The sequence below is a fragment of the Bombyx mandarina genome, chromosome 10, assembly GCF_030267445.1.
Source record: "Bombyx mandarina strain Sakado chromosome 10, ASM3026744v2".
In the NCBI taxonomy this organism is placed as follows: domain Eukaryota; kingdom Metazoa; phylum Arthropoda; class Insecta; order Lepidoptera; family Bombycidae; genus Bombyx; species Bombyx mandarina.
This window is the reverse complement of record NC_143217.1, coordinates 9,268,076-9,287,637: the sequence shown is the minus strand read 5'-3', so window position 1 is coordinate 9,287,637 and position 19,562 is coordinate 9,268,076. Positions and strand designations below refer to the sequence as shown.

General features: G+C 38.1%; 1 protein-coding gene across 2 annotated transcripts; it reads left to right on the top strand.

The window, feature by feature from the left end:
• Positions 1 to 6,973: 6,973 nt before the first annotated feature.
• Positions 6,974 to 9,892, top strand: LOC114250587 (uncharacterized). Of its 2 annotated transcripts, none has more exons than XM_089730739.1 (3): positions 6,974 to 7,555; positions 9,030 to 9,187; positions 9,673 to 9,892. In XM_089730739.1, exons 1-3 carry the CDS (start codon positions 7,351 to 7,353, stop codon positions 9,802 to 9,804), a joined length of 495 nt encoding a protein of 164 aa, XP_089586865.1. In that variant the 5' UTR covers positions 6,974 to 7,350; the 3' UTR covers positions 9,805 to 9,892. The 2 variants fall into 2 exon arrangements, with proteins under 2 accessions (XP_089586865.1, XP_028040318.2); XM_028184517.2 differs by having other exon boundaries at positions 7,045 to 7,537.
• The last annotated feature ends 9,670 nt before the right edge of the window (positions 9,893 to 19,562 follow it).

The window sequence follows — 19,562 nt, the reverse complement described above, 5'->3', positions numbered from 1 at the left end:
GTACCAATTTTTCTAATGAACGTTACGTACTTAACAAATGTTCACGATTGACTTCCACGGTGAAGGAATAACATCGTGTAATAAAAATCAAACCCGTAAAATTATAATCTGCGTAATTACTGGTGGTAGGACCACTTGTGAGTCCGCACGTACTGCAGGCGTGCTGGAGTCATGGTCCAGACGGCTGGCTGATCCTTCGGCCGGTCGTAGGACCGTCGCGGCGTCGAGGCGATTCGCCCGGTCCTTGTGGATTGGGTGAATCGTGACAGAGGACGCCTCACTTTCCGGCTCACGCAGGTGCTCACTGGGCATGGTTGCTTCGGTGAGTTCCTGCACCGGATCGGAGCCGAGCCGACGGCAGAGTGCCACCATTGTGGTTGCGACTTGGACACGGCGGAGCACACGCTCGTTGCCTGCCCCGCATGGGAGGGGTGGCGCCGTGTCCTCGTCGCAAAAACAGGAAACGACTTGTCGTTGCCGAGTGTCGTGGCATCGATGCTCGGCGACGACGAGTCGTGGAAGGCGATGCTCGACTTCTGCGAGTGCACCATCTCGCAGAAGGAGGCGGCGCACAGTGGGTCGATACTATGATTTTAGTGACTTAGGGACCAACTTTGTTTTTTAAGATTTTTCTTCACGTAGATAGATAGAGCTCGTTAATCTCAATAATAATTGTTTTGGGCAAAAATTACAAAAACTTTATAGTTTGGTCAGCAAAATGTGTTTTATGATTTTTTTGTATGGAGCGGGTCACATTAAATTAAATTCCTGCTAAGTACCGTGAGGTCCCGCTTTGAAACTTTATTTTTCTTACACCTTGTCTAGTCTACTATCATTTGGTGCTATGAACATGTGCATAAAGTTGCAACTCTGCCAAATAAATGGATCGAAAAAAATGAATAAATACATAGAATAAAAACCTTTATTTTTATTTTCGTAAGTGCTTTTAAGTTAAATTTGATATGGATTAGTAAGTACAAGCACGCAACAATACCCATAATTACATAATACCTAACAAAAATACATTTAGTAGGTCTCTAATTAATCAATCTCTGTAATTATTAGGATAGTTAACATTAGTTACTGAGGATAATTAGTTAAGCAGCCATTACTGGGTAGTAGAAAATATAGTACACATTTGTGTCTCTCTGGAAGTATAAAGTGACAATATTTATTATATACTAACTAGTGTTCGTTTATTCGTACTACTACTAACATCTTGTGATTGTCGTCGTGATCTTCCTTTTTCCGTTATAATGGATAATTTTATTAACAATTTAGGATTATTTATGATTTTAAGAGAGCAACTACAGTCGCTGTCTGATAATAAAAAACTTTCAATTCCTACAAAATCAAATGAACGTGACCGAAGAGAAAAGTGTTGAGCCCCAAAAATTCTGTACGCACTTTTGTTCAAATATAAGTGCAATATGGAAACGAAGTAGTCGCACAGTTTATAAGAAAAAAATGTGATTAGTTCGAATGTGCAATAAACTGGCCCGAAGGCATGATACCTGAAGATATCAACACTGTACACGAAAGGCTCGAGATTTCTAATACTGAAGATGTTGAAAATGTATCACGCTCTAATGTACTACAGAAGCCTCGACATCTACTTTTACACCTCGAAAACCTTTTGAAGAATTGGGATCCAGGCACATTGAACAAATTTACCAATCGCTTTCGTTAACCCCGGATTAAATGAAAGCTACTACAGTTGCTAGTTTGAGTAACACTGGAAATGAAGATGTAGGAGAAATAATGAACCATTTGTCAAATCACCCCGGAGATCTAGAAAAAGTTAAGGAGTGTTTAAGTACAAGTAAAGTGAAAAGTAGTACATATTCTCCCGATAAGGCACTATTAGTTTCACTTAAATTAAGTAAGTGGCAGTATATAAATCTAAGAGAAGCAGCAAATGAAAATGGGTCCGATTTATACCCTTCTTAATATAAAATTAAGCAAGAAAAGACCAAATGTTATCCAGGGAAAGACGAGGTAGTTATTAATGAAGAAAGAGCTGCTATTAAAATGCAAGCATTACTAAGCTTGGCGGTATATAGGCTTTTAAATGTGATTACTTCGGATTTCGACTCGGCAAGAGAGCTACTGCTTATAAGCAAATAGGCTTTGATAGAGCCCCAGGTCAAAGTAATTATAAACAAAAGACTGAAACAGAGTTTGATGATTCATCTATTTTCTTGACCAGTCTAGTTCCTATAAGGCTTCAGAAATTTGATGGAACAATTGTTTGGGAAAACGACCTACCCTCATCAACTTTTTGTTGCCGTCCAATAATGTTTAAATTTATAAAAGAAACGCAGTCAACAGTGGCAATTATAAAAGCTAGCATAACAGAAGAAATAGAAAGACTTCAGCCATCAAAAATCAAACAAGTTGAAGTTAAGCATCAATTGCACATGACGATGATAGACGGCAAAATAACCTCATATTTGTCAGAAACATTTTCTGCTGTCTGTGATATTTGCAAAGCAAAACCGTCAGACTTTTTTGGAGTCACTTGCTTATCAAAGAGAAAATAATGAAGGAATATTCCAGTATGGAATGCCATCTTTACATGCCTGGATAAGACGCATGGAGTGCTTCCTTCATATCGGTAAATATAATTTTATTACTTCACAATTTTTTCATCCTATGTAGTTTCCTGTGAGATTATTTTTTAAATGACATTTTTTTGTTTACGTCTTTTCGTTTGGACTTCAAGAAATGGAGTTGCAAGGGGCGATGACTAAGAAAAAATATCAATCAGAAAGAGCGCTATACCTTAAGCGTTTAAAAAGGAATACGGTTTACTTATAGATGTTGTCAAGCAAGAAGCAAGAACAACCAATGATGGCAATACTGCCAGAAGATTTTTCAGGAATGCAGAAGGAACAGCCCGCATAACAGGAATACGTAAAGATTTAATAGAGAGGTTTCACGTGGTTCTTCAGACTGTTGCATCTGGAGAGCGCGTGGACCTTTCCAATTTTTCCGAGTTTTGTAGATATACTGCAGAATTGTATATTAATTTATATCCCTAGTATTATATGCCTTCCAGTATCCATAAATTGTTGGCACATGGTAGTGATATACAATAATAAAAAGCTTTGCCTTTCGTGCCATTCCTATAGGTAATCTGTCGGAAGAGGCAGCGGAAGCTCGCAATAAAGATTTTCGGAAATATACAGAGAGTTGTTATTTTAGAAAGATAAGTAGACTGCCGACTAATGAGGATATTTTACACAATCTTCTTTTGTCTTCTGATCTAAAGATCGAATGGTGAAACAAAATATATAATACTTAGAGAGATTGATTAATTAAGACCTACTAAATGTATTTTTGTTAGGTATTATGTAATTATGGGTATCGTTGCGTGCTTGTACTTACTAATCCATATCAAATTTAACTTAAAAGGACTTACGAAAATAAAAATAAAGGTTTTTACTCTATGTATTTATTCTTTTTTTTCGATCCATTTATTTGGCAGAGTTGCAACTTTATGCACATGCTCATAGCATCAAATGATAGTAGACTAGACAAGGTGTAAGAAAAATAAAGTTTCAAAGCGGGACCTCACGGTACTTAGCAGGAATTTAATTTAATGTGACCCGCTCCATACAAAAAAATCACAAAACACATTTTTCTGACCAAACTATAAAGTTTTTGTAATTTTTGCCCAAAACAATTATTATTGAGATTAACGAGCTCTATCTATCTACGTAAAAACATTTGTTAAAAAACCAAGTTGGTCCCTAAGTCACTCAAATCATAGTATCGACCCACTGTGCGGCGGGGCGCGTGAGAGACGCACAATCCCGCCGCCGTCGAGCGAGGGCCAGGGAGGCGGATTTCGCCCAAGCCCTGGCCCTCTAAGTGTTTCGGGTCCCCCCTCACATGTCGGTCTGGGGACCGGCGAGGGGGGCCTAAGAAGACGACGTGCAAGCTGCTCTGCACGCGTTTTACGCAAGAGCATCCGGGTGATGGAAGGCCGGCTATCCTCGACTCGCGCTGGTTCTGGTCCAGCGGGGTATTCCGTAGGATAGCTCACTCTAACCGGCGCCATCTAGGCGGGCTTCGGATAGCCTGCCGACCGAGAGGGCTGGTGGCCGTGGCGCTGACGACCGCCGGTTCGGCGTCCCGAGGGGGAGGGTGATGGGAGAGATGTGCTCCGCACTAAACGCTTCACTTTCCCCCCTCTGCCTCTTCATGAGTTCTGTCTCATGCGAGGTTTGGACGTTGGTTGTTGAGCGACAGGAGGTTTTAGTCAGTTCGACTCTGACATGCCCCGCCCTCCATCCCCAGTGGAGGGCGGAAGTCCGGCGATTTCCTCCTGACAAAAAAAAAAAAAAAAACTGCAGGCGCGCGATTTCATGTCCATCCTGAGAAATGCGGTAGTGCTGTGACCTAATTAAATATGGTAATGTAGTTAATAATTACCGATTTAGTCAACAGCTGTCAATTTGGTTTAATGTAACTTAAGGTAATTTTGCAATTTATGGAATAACATAAATGTGATAAGTAATTACTTGTTTATTTCTAATAGAGAAAATAATTTTTTAAATTCCAATTCAATCACTATCGAATGAAAAGACAACCGACAGATCTGAGTCGGAATCAGCATGTATCTTTTTTTCTATCTGAACTTATTGGAAGCGGAGTAGTCATGGTTAAATAACACAATAGCGTTAGCGTATATTTATATATTAATTTTCGATATCGTTATCGTGCGTTACAACCGTGACGGACAACACTCGACGTCAGACAAATGCGGGGAGACGGGTGAAGGTGGGGGCGGGCTGCCACCGCGCGTCTCCTCTGGCCTCGATGGACATTAACTCGCGCGCATACAGTGTACACACTACCTAAATGCGCCACCCACCTCGAGACATAAGTTCTAAGGTCTCAGTATGGTTACAACGGCTGCCCTACCCTTCAAACCGAAACGCATTACTACTTCACGGCAGAAATAGGCAGGGTGGTGGTACCCACCCGCGCGGACTCAGAAGAGGTCCTATCACCAATAATTACGCAAATTATAATTTTTCGGGTTTCATTTTTATTACACGATGTTATTCCTTCACCGTGAAAGTCAATCGTGAACATTTGTTGAGTACGTATTTCATTAGAAATATTGGTACCCGCCTGAGATTCGAACACCGGTGCATCGCTCAACACGAATGCACCGGACGTCTTATCCATTAGGCCACGACGACTTCAATAGGCCAAGACGACTTCGTTGGTTCTTCGTGGTTCTTCCGGTTCCTTCAAAAGGATGACTGAAGTCTCAGTAAATCCCCACTATATTACTGGGACGTTATGACATGTCATTTAATCTCGTTTCCTCCGATTTCATCTCAATAGATTAGTATTTCAAATAAAATACGATACGTCGTCGTCGTGGCCTAAAGAATAAGACGCCCAGTCCATGCGTATCAAGCGATGCATCGATTCGAATACCGCAGGCAGTTTCCAATTTTTCTAATGAAATACGTACATATCAAATGTTCACGATTGATTTCCACGGTGAAGGAAACAACATCGTGTATAAAAAATCAGACCCGTAAAATTATAATTTACGTAATTATTGGTGGTAGGACGTCTTGTGAGTCTGCACAGGTAGGTACCATCGCCCTGCCTATTTGTGCCATGAACCAGCAATGCGTTTCGGTTTGAAGGGTGACAAAGTCATTGTACTGTTGATGACGAACTGAGACTTTAGAACTTATGTCTCAAGGTAGGTGGCGGCATTTACGTTGTGGATGTCTATGAGCTCCGGTAACTATTTAATACCAGGTGGGCCGTGAGCTCATCCACTCATCTAAGCTATATAAAAAAAACCATTTCATTCTGGGCCATTTTCATATAACGTGTATATTCCTTAATTGAAGATTTTTTATAATCTCGATAGTGGCAGAAATAGCACTTCAAGACGTCAATTGCCATACTGAAAAGAAGAAGAATTTAGGTGACTTAATACAACATCTTAACTAGGTATTGGAGAAGATGATCAGAAATAACCTCTCAGTGATGATAGAAATTTTCTGAGAGACTTAATGGACTTTTGAAAGAACCCGGGAAGCAATTTTGTATATTTTTTTGTTAAGGTCGAAGTTTCAAGTGTATGATGGCCATCCTACCATTCAAGCCCGAACCTATGATCGTTTCGTTTCGATCGTTCTCCCAAGAAATAGGCAGGACGGTCGGACAAGATAGTCGAGGGATCAGGTGTATGAAGTGAGTACAAAAGGTACAACGACCATCAAGAATAAGGCCTGGGAACCTCAATTTTACCATAACCTAACTAAAGTAATTGTGATGAAACGCTAGTTCGACAGTTCATATTATATTTACAATTCCGACTTCGATCTCAAGCCTCAAGATGGTTGTAGCATTCCCCTTGTGATGACGGCCTACGGAACTTCAACGCCAGGTGAACTTTGATTTCGTTCGCCCGTTCATATTGAAGGTTTGACACAATGTCATTCCCTCATCGCGGAAGTCGATCGTGAACATGTGTTAGTAATGTAGTATGTTTAGAAAAATGGATACCTTTCTGTAAATATTTTTTATACGAGAACACCGGGCGCCTTATCCTTAATTAGGTCTTTAAGAGCTAAAACCAAATTTTTTCAACCCCATTTACTGACCTAGAAACTGTGAAGATATATGGCTGTAATATTGATATATGGTTTTTTTTTTTTGGTCAGGAGGAAATCGCCGGACTTCCGCCCTCCACTGGGGATGGAGGGCGGGGCATGTCAGAGTCGAACTGACTAAAACTTCCTGTCGCTCAACAACCAACGTCCAAACCTCGCATGAGACGTGCGGAGCACATCTCTCCCATCACCCTCCCCCTATTGATATATGGTAAGAAAATAAGTATTAGATATGAATTTCCCTTTTAATACAAATAAGTAAGTAAGTCATCAAAGTAACGCCGACGCACTAATGTTCTTAAAAAAATATTGTTAGTCTGAATTTTAGGGGATGCTTTAAAATATTTATAAAAGATTATTACCATGCCCAAAATGTGCTTAAAATTTAGAAAATGTACTTAATGTTCTAATAATAATCTAATATATTATTAATATTAGGAAACGTATTGTTTTACTAATAAGTGTGCGTAAACCACAAACAGTATTTATTTGCATGATTAAAAGATTAAAGGTTATCGAAGTAGTTGTAAGTACAGAGCAATTGCGTTATTTATGTCAGGGCTATTGTACAATAATACCGTTCGAAGTATTTTCCCGTTTTCCAGTTAATTAAGTTTCTATCTAAAAGCACTATGCAGTGTTCTCGAGTTAAAGTAGCGTTTTATTATTATCTGTTTTACCATGGACTATTATGGCAGCGAAAAGACCATTCGTTATGGATGAGCGCTGGGTATGTGCTGTTAAGGTCTCATGTTTTGATTGTTTGAAATTATCCCAATGCTCGTGGTGTGTAAAAGAAAACAAATGTTTCTCAAACGAGTTGTGGGGTAACAAAGGCCTCTGCGTTAACGATACTATCGAATTTACTGATTTTGGACGTAAGTACAAGCTCTTAGGTAAGTTTAGTTAAAGACCTCTTTCGCTATTCTCCAGTTTATTTTTATTTTTTATATTGCTTAGATGTGTGGACGAGCTCACAGCCCACCTGGTGTTAAGTGGTTACTGGAGGTAATAGACATCTACAGCGTAAATGCGCCACACACCTTGAGATATAGTTCTAAGGTCTCAGTATAGTCACAACGGCTGCCCCACCCTTCAAACCGAAACGCATTACTGCTTCACGGCAGAAATAGGCGGAATGTTATTATTTTTATTAGTGAAAAAAAACACACCTTTTTTTCAAGTAATAAAAAAAAAACATAACACTGAAATTTACAGTTTATCATGAAAAAGTTCTTAAATAGATTTTATCACGAATTCCTGAAATAGGATTAATTTACTTAAGCAGTATCAATGTAGATATTGTGTGCAGGAAAATTAATTACCTACCTAATTGCTCTACTATACCAAAATAATATAAATGGGTTTTATTTACGCCGTGTTATTTTCAAATACCTATAGAAATATATTAGGTAGGTATATTAAGAAAGAAAAATGGTTAAAATGAGTGAAGAATGTCTTACTTCGTGAATGTAACCAGGAAGAAGCCGAAAAGGACACATGAGCATATTCTACTCTCTGAAAATCCGGCAGTTCCCATGAAAGCAAAGAACTTTAAAAATAGGACTAATACAAATTGATTTTTTTCAATGTTCATTTATACAGGCACAGGAAAAATCTAAAACGTCGTCCATTTATTTATGTATTTAAAGTTTTTTTATTGCATATATGGGTGTACGAGCTCACGGATAATATGATGCTAAGTGGCTATTAGAACCCATAGACATTACGATGTCAAAGTCACCACCTATTTCGAGTCGTGAAGTTGATGTCTTAATTGTATTGTTTTAAATAAAAGCCGTCCCACTCTTCCCGTGAACCCCTCGCAACAGAAATAGACTGTAATTAGTACCTACCTACCCGTGTGAGTTTATGGGGGCTTAGAGTTCGTCATACTATCAGTAATTAAGCTAATTTATATATTTCATGGGTTTGTTTAATTGCACTATGTTATTTCGATGGATGACGTGAAAACGTCTAATGTAAGTACATATCTTGGTACCTGTCACGAAATTTGAACACCGGCACCGTCGCCGCGTCGTTTCACTTATGCTGGGACTCGTACAATTTAGGCCACGACTACTAAAAGAATTATTAATTATAAACGTATTTAATCGGCTCAAAGAATATTCGGTAGACTGCTCGGGTAAGCAGGTACCTATTGATTAAAAGTTTTATTCTGTAAACGTTACAAAATGATCGTTTTCAGACTAGAGGATCTTGCTTATTTATCAGATGTAAGGGCACGCTATGGCACCAATGTGTCTAGGTGAGCTGCGGTATTTATGTTGTGCGTTTACAGATTCCGGGAACGGGCCTCTTCTGTCGAGCCTGAAGTTCATTTAATAATTAATGATGTTGTTTTTTCAGTTAGTATTGTAGAGAACGCACAATGTTCATGTCAGAGCAAAGAAAATGAAGATAATTGCTTCTCTCCAGAGGTCACGAAGGGATTGAAATGCTCTGGACGGGGAACCTGTGTTTGCGGTCATTGTGTTTGTGATACTGATGCCGCTAATCCTTCTAAGGTAAATCAATGAGGTTTTAAACTATAAATATTCAATGTAATCTAGTTTTTTTTATTGTTAAGAGCGGTGGACTAGCTCACGGCCCACCTGGCGTTAAGTGGTCACCGGAGCTCATAGACGTCAGCCACGTTAATGCCGCGGCTCATCTCGATACATGAGTTCTGAGTCTCCATTTTTACAGTATAGTAGTTTAAATGTTACCTATTTCTCAATATTGCTTTCATTATCTTTATAGTAGGTACTTTAGTTGATAAAAAATAGTTCTAATCAACGTTATTCATCAAAAGCGGTTTTGACTAATATTCACTGTCATGGTCATTTTGACCGGTTCAAAATTTTGATTGTAACATAAATGTATGAGACTTATGCTATTTCTATCTTGATAAATTTAAGTTCGTTTTGTTTTATTATATAATATCTTATATTATATTTTAAGAGATTTATATCAAAATTGCGAATCACTGCGTATATTTTTTGTTTTATAGATGATCATGGGGAATATTGCGAGTATGATAATTTCTCCTGCGATGGGCCAAAATGCACCGAAGGCCCATATCACATCAGCCAGGTGTATGAACACGATGGGTCATTTAAAATATACAGAGACGAGAGTTTAGTTGAAAAAGACTACTCTTCATAATTTTTTTAAATCATCTACTTCAACGTACCAAAGAATAAGAAATAAATGGAATATCATAATAGTAACACGCCGTTGTCTTTCAGAAAACCCTTAATTTTAAGTTATATACCTAAATTTTAGGTGCTTATAAATTAAAAATCATTCATAGTATTATGATATATATTAGTGGAAAAAAAAACTTCGTTAAAAAGCGTTTACCATGTTAAGCGAATGTGTGTGATAAAATTAAAACAAAATGCTTTTCTTTTTAATACGCTTTTATTAGCTTCAGACGTATGTATGTTTGTATGTAACGGAATTTTTGAACATGATTTTGACCCCCTTCAAATGTCGGATTAACTCGTAAGGTATACTTATTAAGGAACGATGACAGTTCAATATTAAAAAAAAATTGAAAAAATTGAAATTCAACTAAAAATGAAAAATAAATAATAGTTAAAAAAAAACCAACAAAATACGCTTTTATAGAAAATCCAACTAAAAAATAGAAAATAAATTTTAATAAATTTGAATTAAAAATAGTGTAAGAAAAATGATTTTATTGTAAAGAAAGCGTGGGGTGCATGGTATCAGTAGTTATAAATATTTTATGAGTAGAAGGGTTATTTTGATAATATTATGAAAAGCACCCCATGATTTTTTTACAATAAAATATTTATTTTTACACTATTTTTAATTAAAATTTATTAAAATTTATTTTCTATTTCTTAGTTCGATTTTGTATAAAAGTTTATTTTGTTAGTTTTTTTAAACTATTATTTATTCATTATTTAGAAAAATAGACGTAATTATAATTTCAAGGCTTTGTAAATGATTGCGTTTATAACAGTTAAATTAAGAACGGTCTGTGTAGGTATTCGTTGTGTGGAACGACTGAGCCGGGAACGAGAGGTTTTCAGAAGAAGCGTTCGAGCGAAGAAGCCTCGCTCAATTAAGAAATTGATATCAACGGACGTCTGTCGCGGATGGCTCATCGGAGTCGAGTGCCTGCCCGTTATGGGTACGCGAAATTAGATTTCAACGAGTCTATTTTCTCTCCGACAACGAGTTCACCTTTTATTTCCTCAATATTGAAAGTTCGTTCCGAGACGACATAAAAAAAATACCGAAACGAAATTATTAGGAGCTTTACATTTAGATTTGTACGTACAATGCTAACGAATTTTTATTTATTTATTAAATACTAGCTGACCCGGCAGACTTCGTATTGCCTCAATCGATAAATTTTAATAAAAGACACATCAAGGGGACACATCAAAGGAAAAACAAAATTGTTATTTTTTTTTAATTCCGAGCATTTTCATCTTTTTTCACCTTTTAAACCACGGAATCTATTCCGTGTTTTAAACCTTCTCTGGACTTCCACGAATAATTCAAGACCAAAATTAGCCAAATCGGTCCAGCCGTTCTCGAGTTTTAATGAGACTAACGAACAGCAATTCATTTTTATATATAGAGATTAAAAAACGAGAGTTTTTTAAGTGTCAAATTCAAAAAGAAACCCTACTAGCTAACTACTTTAAGTTTGATCGCCAAAGTAGTAATGGAAAGAATCCGAAAAAACCCTATCTGATTATGTCTAGAGAAATGAATGTGACACATCGAAAGCTGACTCAAAACTTCAGCTTATAATAGATACGCTAGTCATCTCTTTATCCGATTATTGATAAATGATTAGGATGATAAAATCAAAACAAAGGGGTACACAAAGTGAAGACACAGATTTTCTTTCTACCGACTAGTCCTTTTAAACTGGCTTCAAAAAAGGAGTAGTAGGTTGGTAATTAGACTGTATTTTTTGTAAACCTTAGAACTTTTTTCTCGGAGAACCGATTTTAATGGTTCTGTTTTTCTGAAATTTAATACTTCTCATGAGGTGCTATTTAAATTTTGATCAAGATTTGATTAGTACTTTTTAGTTAACCTTAATAATGCATATTTAATTAACTTCGACAAAGTTAAATGATATTTTCATTTTATAACAGTGAGGTCGGTTTTATTTTAAACTAGCTGATCCGGCAGACTTTGTAGTGCCTCAATCGATAAATAAAATACCTAAACTTTTGTACAAAATAAACTTAAAACACACAAAAGGATTCCGTCCGACGGGGGGGACACATCAAAGGAAAAACAAAATTGTTATTTTTATTTAATTCCGAGGATTATCATAGTTGTCTACCTTTTAAACCTTCTCTGGACTTCCACAAATAATTCAAGACCAAAATTAGCCAAATCGGTCCAGCCGTTTTCGAGTTTTAGCGAGACTAACGAACAGCAATACATTTTTATATATAGAGATTACTATATTATGTAAAAAATTTGAATTATTGACTATTGAACAATATTTTAATGAGCATGATGATTGATTTGATGCTCAACGTTCTATAGTAACTTATTTATTGATCAGTAGGCCATTATAAGATTTCGGTGATGGGGTATTTGTGTTCGTCCTTTCAAGGTGTGAACTTTGGTATTTCAGCTGGTGATATAGCGCATTTGTTAGCTCGCATCGGCAATTAATACCATCGTGCCTATATCTGCCGCGACGCGAAGCGAGTGACACTTTAGTTTGGGTTGAGACTTCACTCATCGCGAAGAGGTGGTTAAACCTTTTAATAATCACCATGTTCCAAACCGAAAATGTTCTTTCATCAAAACCTGGTTTTATTAAGCATTATGCTCGATCTATTTAAACATAGCTGGAAACGAATTTTTCTGAGCTGACGAGAACTGAAAACTTGTTGTCGTCTAGTCCTGATCTAAGTCCATTTGTCTACGTTCGATGATCTCTTTAAATTTGACATTAATACATGCTCTAAATATCATGATAATTGGGGTGTCCCTAAAATCATTCCATATGATTTTCAGTGACAAGCTATCAAAACCTTGGAAAAAGTACGATTTTCAAAGTTAAACGACTTAAATTCGAATTAAATTCTATATTTCAAATTTCATTATAAAATTGTGTTCACTAACGCGCACTTCAGTAATAAATATTTCAGATACCTAATAAAAGAACAGAAAAAAACGTTTTCCTTATAACACTTGTTATTACAAGACTAAGCATTAACTTCGTTAACATTTCAATCTAAATCTTAAATGGGAATTAAAATCGTTATTTTATCCTCCATTTCCAATGAATTAAATAAGGATGACTGTTCGCGGCAAATTAGCATTCCGATGGTTAATTTAAAATGTTGAATTTTAGGTTTAAATCAATTTGTGTTTCGTAATTGCGGTACTGGAATAAGGGCGATAGAGTTAATGGCTCCTGCCGCTCGATTCGATTACGGAAGGAACGCCTAAATTGTTTTAGAGTCTGTCGGTACAGAGAGAGCCGAGAGAGAATGTGTTCAAACAATGTAGTACGAATAGGCTTGTAAGTTATTTGTTAGATTAGATATGATTAATGCGGAGAACTAATTCTGACGTCTTCTACTGTCTGGGAATGGCAACATATTTAATATAATACGAAGCTGTAAAATTCGTGAATTTATTGGTAGTAATATTGTAAGCGCGGCTAGGTACAACTATTTTGTGTGTACAACTTTCAGTGTAATTGCTTAGAATATGTCGCTGAAAGGTTTCACTCCGATTGAAATTAAAGACTGGATCAAACACCTAAGTCCTCGTAAGGCTCCTTGGCAAGGACCTCTTGTGTGTCCGCACGGGTAGGTACCACCACCCTGCCTATTTCTGCCGTGAAGCAGTAATGTGTTACGGTTTGAAGGGCGGGGCAGCCGTTGTAACTACAATGAGATCTTAGAACTTATATCTCAAGGTGGGTGGCGCGTTTACGTTGTAGATGTCTATGGGCTCCAGTAACAACTTAACACCAGGGGGCTGTGAGCTCGTCCACCCATATAAGCAATTAAAAAAAAAGGCTCCCGGTTCCGATGGTATATATAACCACGTCATTAAGCTTCTACCCGTACAACTCATCGTGATGTTGGCATTTATTTTCAATACCGCTATGGCGAACTCTATCTTTGCCGTGGAGTGGCAAGAAGCGGACGTTATCGGCATACATAAGCCCGGTAAACCAAAAAATCATCCGACGAGTTACCGCTCGATTAGCCTCCTCATGTCTAGGCAAACTGTATGAGCGTCTGCTCTACACACGCCTCAGAGACTTCGTCTTATCCAAGGGCATTCTCATCGATGAACCATTCGGATTCCGTGCAAATCACTTATGCGTACAACAGGTGCATCGCCTCACGGAGCTCATTCTCGTGGGCTTAACCGACATAAACCGTTATACACGGGAGTCCTCTTCTTCGAAGTCCCAAAAGCGTTCGACAAAGTCTGGCACAACGGTTTGATTTTCAAACTTTTCAACATGAGCGTATCGGACAGTCTCGTGCTCATCATACGGGATTTCTTGTCGAACCACTTTTTTCGATATCGAGTAGAAGGGACCCGCTCCTCCCCGCGACCACTTACAGCTGGAGTCCCGCAAGTCTCCGCTCCTATTTTTTTTACTAACGACATTCTCCGGTCGCCCATATTTCGATTAGGCTATGCGTCATGATAATCGCCTTATCGTTGCCGCCGCTGACTACTCCCCGAATCATGATCACGCAGGAGCCAGTCACCGTCGACACCCTAGACACGTCCGTACTGATCCATCAGATCCAATAACATTTTGTATTAGACGCCTTCAGCTCCAATACTAGGAAGGGGACCCGGTAACCGTACTCATCGAACTCGACAGAGGTCGATGTGCAACCTAACCCATGCATCAGCCCGCTGAGTTTCTCTCCGGATCTTCTCAGCAGGTCGCGATTCCGATCCGGTAGTAGGTTTATGTATTCTTCGGAGGCGTTCGGGCAGCTGTTAGAGAATCCCACCCCTTCTGGCTGAGCCTTTGCTCGCCCACCCGTCCTGGTGAAACTGGAAAGGTCTCCGGGTCACAAGTAATCCTTCAATAATAAAAAAGTCAAAATATTTATTAATAAATAGAAAACAAATTATTCAGAAAATTACTTAACTTATTTTTTTTTTGATAAAAGCCATCCTATATATTTATTTATATTCATGTACTTACCCAAGTACTGCCCTATTTTATTTTCAACTGAATTTAGAAAGTACTTATTGAATAATTCGCGCCTGAACGTGATCGGAGTCGGTAAATATAGATGAAAATGTCAATGGGACCGGAGATATAAACGTACAGATAGATATCGCAATAGCGGCCGGGTTCACACATAATAATATTCTATTGGTATTCCGGAGTGAGGAAGAATGCACATTCCGAGACGGGCGCCTGCTCGGCGTTGGTACTTCCCTGACTTAGTGTCGCCGGAACTCGAACCACCCTCAGCCTGACACACGTATCTTTTTATATATCTAAAATAGACTTATGCATAATTAAAAGTATTTTACGATTTAATATGTTTTTTTTGTAATTTTTTCGTCACTGTTTTCGTGGTCACGGACGCCTGAAGCCTGAAAAGTATATATACGATAGTTTCAGAAGATAATAATGCAATTTTATTAGTATGAATAAATGAAACGTAAAAGTCTAGAATTTTTTTACAGAACAGGTAGCTACCGTTTTTTTGTGCACAATTTACAAATGTTTAAAAGCATACCCCTTAAACAGGTTATGTATTTACTTTAAGTTAATTAGAGTTCAACGTCACTAAGAATATCTCGATACACGAACTCGCAGACATTTAAATTACGCTAACGCTACGTAATATGTTCTTTCTGTCAATTAGTTTTTCATCCATTTTCGTCATTCAAAGAAAACCATTTCCGAAAATGGTGTGCCTTACGGTAAAAGTAGGCACAAGTGTCAATCTCAAAGGCGCAATTGTGGAATATTTTGGGTGAAAGCACGAACCCTGTATCCGTGAATATTCATGATGGCCGCACTTCTAGACCCTTGAAAGGCAGCAAGTTCTTTCCACCATCTTCGCGCTATTTAAATTATTAATAGCAAATTCCGTCAGGTTGGTTAGAGAGAAACGAATTTTAGGTTGTTTTAACTAAGCGTTTATCAAAACTGTATTCGCTTTGGTTTTTAATCCTCCTGTTCAGTTACGTATTATCTGATGTATTATTAAAAACATCTAAACTTTAGAACCTGTAATTATTTTCAACTCGATTCAGGACGAGGTTACATAAATGCTATAAAATATTATGATGAAAACGATTAAACAATTTAATAGTTCAAATTATATTTGTTGATTCTAAAATACGAACTGTATTGTGTGAGATTAGTTTTAATCATGGCATTGAGAAAGTTTCATCAATTTTCTATCATTCTATGAGGCGACTATGGTAGGTACTAGGTAGCAGGGCCTTGAAACTGCGATAGTTTAAGACAAATATTTTTTTATATGAAAACTATCCGACACCTTGTAGCGGATGCCCGTAAACTTATATGTTGTTAAAGTTAAGACATTTAATTGTTGTGTAACTAAACACAGAGAATAAAAAAGTCAATAAATCATATCTTTAAATCATTCTTTATTTGCTAAAGACAAATTAATTGAATTTTATCAATTAGTGTTTTCTGAAAATTTACAAAACCTTCATTAACATTAAAATATAGGATAGGTAATATATATGTTACTGCCATGTACAGGAGCAATGAGAAACTAATCGAAGCGAAGCCATCTAGTGGCCGACGCCCGTAAACATTTTCGTTGAGTGCTTGAGTTGCTTAATTATAACTAATTTATGTGTATTATCTATGGGTAGAAGCCCCTGGCATTGCTGACATCCATGAGCGCCGGTAACCACTAAAAAATACTATCCTAAGTATTGTAGTATCTAACTCATACAACTTGTATCACAGAATAAAACTTCGAATTTCCTTGTTTTAAAAGAAACAGTTTCATACAAATAATCTAAAATAACATAATACGCATATATAATACGCATACGATAATTTTGAAATCACCCCATAAAAACTAAGATCGAAATAATGTTAAATAAGACATCATTCATTTGAATACATTATTCTAGTAAAGCTATATCACAGCTATTTTTCATATACTAATAATATCTGTACAATATTTGTTTTTTTTTTAATTCCCTCATATCGTACGGATCGTCGAAATTTTCGAGCTCCAAGCAAAACTTGTAGGATTCCTTAACAAGTTTTATGTTTTGGTAGGTACCTAATGTAAGACGTAAAAAGATGCTCAACCCATAGGTGTTAATCTTGTTTTACCGATTACTAGCTCCAAAATATACATTTTTTTAATTTCCTTTATGCCTGGGTATACTACGTTTTGATAAAGAGACAAGTGTGTGACAACATAAAGTATAAAACGAATTTAAAAAAACGCTTTTTATCTCTCGCCGTCGTAGGTAGTCTAAGCACCTCATGGTTAGTGGTCACCGTTATTGAGGCACGCCACTGGTGACAGGACCTCTTGTGAGTTCGCACGGGTAGGTACCATCACCTCGCCTATTTCTGTCGTGAAGCAGTAATGCGTTTCGGTTTGAAGGGTCGGGTTAGCCGTTGTAACTATACTGAGACCCCTGAGACCTTATAGAATTTATATCTCAAGGTGAGTGGCGCATTTACGTTGTAAATGTCTACGGGCTCTAGTATCCACTTAACACCAGGTGACCTCGTCACACATCTAAGCAAACAAAAAAAGCGCAAGAAATGTCGTAGGCCATGCCATGGTCATAGCCAAGTCTCTGCCTACTGCTTATTTTCTTATATTATTCTTTATATACTTATATATATTCTTCTTATACTGCTATTATATATTTTTGTTGTTCTTCCTCCACATTTTCTTGCATTGTCATCGGAATCTGAGCTACGATTACAGGATTTTATCGTTTAGGGAAGTTTATCTTCAATAATAAAATTCCACACGACATCATAGAAGACAGTGATTTATTAATAACGTATTGAAATCGAAACCGTTTTTTGAATCCCGATTAGTGACTACTTTCATTCGATGAATAATAAATAAAAAGTGGAAAATCCGAGAAACTGCATGGTTTGCTACACAAACTGAATGATCCCGCTGTAAGGGGGAAGGTACACTGTCAAAATTCAAACTAAATTATAGCATGCTTTGTCACCTTAAGCGGTGTTTTAATAAAATGTATAGTAGTGATAATTTAATAAATATGAAAGTTTCTGTGTTGGTATATTACGAAATCACGCAAAAATGGTTGAGCGTATATGGCTGAAATTTCCCAAAACTATAGCTTAAAAACTGGATATGAACACATATTATGTGTACTTATTTATGGTAAGTGATAATTATAATATGGTAAATTAGGCGCATCGAACAACGCCAGGTAGTTATGGTGTAATAAATAGAACTATGTGTTTATTGGTTCGTGATTTTATGTACTAATGCATCGATATATCGACTCATAGTTGAAGAATCAGAGAGTGATACAAGCAATGCTTTTTAATGGGATTTTGCATTTGTAACGTCTTCCATTGTTTTCCAGGTGAACTTGTGAAGTGCGTTTAACTTTGTTTGTAGTCTCTTGAAGCAGTTGTTGAAACTTTTCGCTGTTCATTGGACGAACAAGAAGAATGAAGTCAAGAATGAATTACAGATACATTAAACTCCTAGATTTCAACTAAAGTACTTTATGCAAATAGAACCCACAGAAACACAGTTCTATACTATTATCATGCCTGCACAAAAACTCCGGTCATCGTTCTCGTCGAACCCGTCGCTTGCGACGATGAAGGGCTCGACGAGTAAATTAACCTACAGACACAGCCCACTGAGTTTCTCGTCCGATCTTCTCAGTGGGTCGCGTTTCCGATCCGGTTGTTGGTTCTGTGAAGCACGGCTCTTGCTAGGGTTTGTGTTAGCAACGTCGTCAGGCTTGAGCCCCGTGAGCTCACCTACTAGTTAAGGTTACGCTGAAATAGCCTCTCAAGCCTATCAGCTTAGGTAGAAAAAAAAACCGCTTACAAAGCACAGTTACGGGCTCGCGTGATGTTCTGTTCTCATCTCTGGTTCTAGCAGCTACTTAAATTTTACTGTTAACGACAAGCCACGTTTTGACATGCTTTGAAAAATAGAACAATAGGAACACAAAATTAACCTTTTTCTTTAGATTGTTATATAATTAGCTGAGATATTTTATTAGTCCAATATTTTAAAAGTACACTTCGGCCTTTTTTTTTTTTTTTTAACGCTGGGGAATCCATTTGACTCCGGCGCCTCCTGAGAGGAAGAAGGGGAGAAGAGAAGGACCGAGGTCCTTCACCTCCCCCAATTTGTCACAGGAGACTACGCCTTGAGAAAGGCGCGCGAAGCACTTGCCCCGCAGAACGACTACCGACTAAACCCCATCGAGCCCCACCACTCCGACTCCACGAAACCCACGGTACCGCACAGTGCGCGCCGAAGGCTCGCCGTCGCCGGTACCCATCCTGTTAATAGGACGGCACTCCATCCCCGGGAAAATCCCGCAGGACGTCGTCTCGGAGACACACCGTGAGCGGTGCACAGGAGCCACCTTGCGCCGCCTCACCACCGGACCAACAGCCGAGTACCGGGCACCCCCGCACCCGGCACCCGACAGCCCCTACGGGAGATGAACGGGAGCTTCGCGCCCGTGGCGCCCACTCCGCCTTCTTCGCTGAGAAGCCGAAGAGGGATCCCACTCCCTTTCGCGCTCCTCAGCCTCACGGAACGTCATGACCAGGTCGCAAAACCTGGTCATGGCCTCCCAAGAATTTTGGTCCTCTAGCATGCGGGCGATGACAGCTCGCAAGGAGAGGTC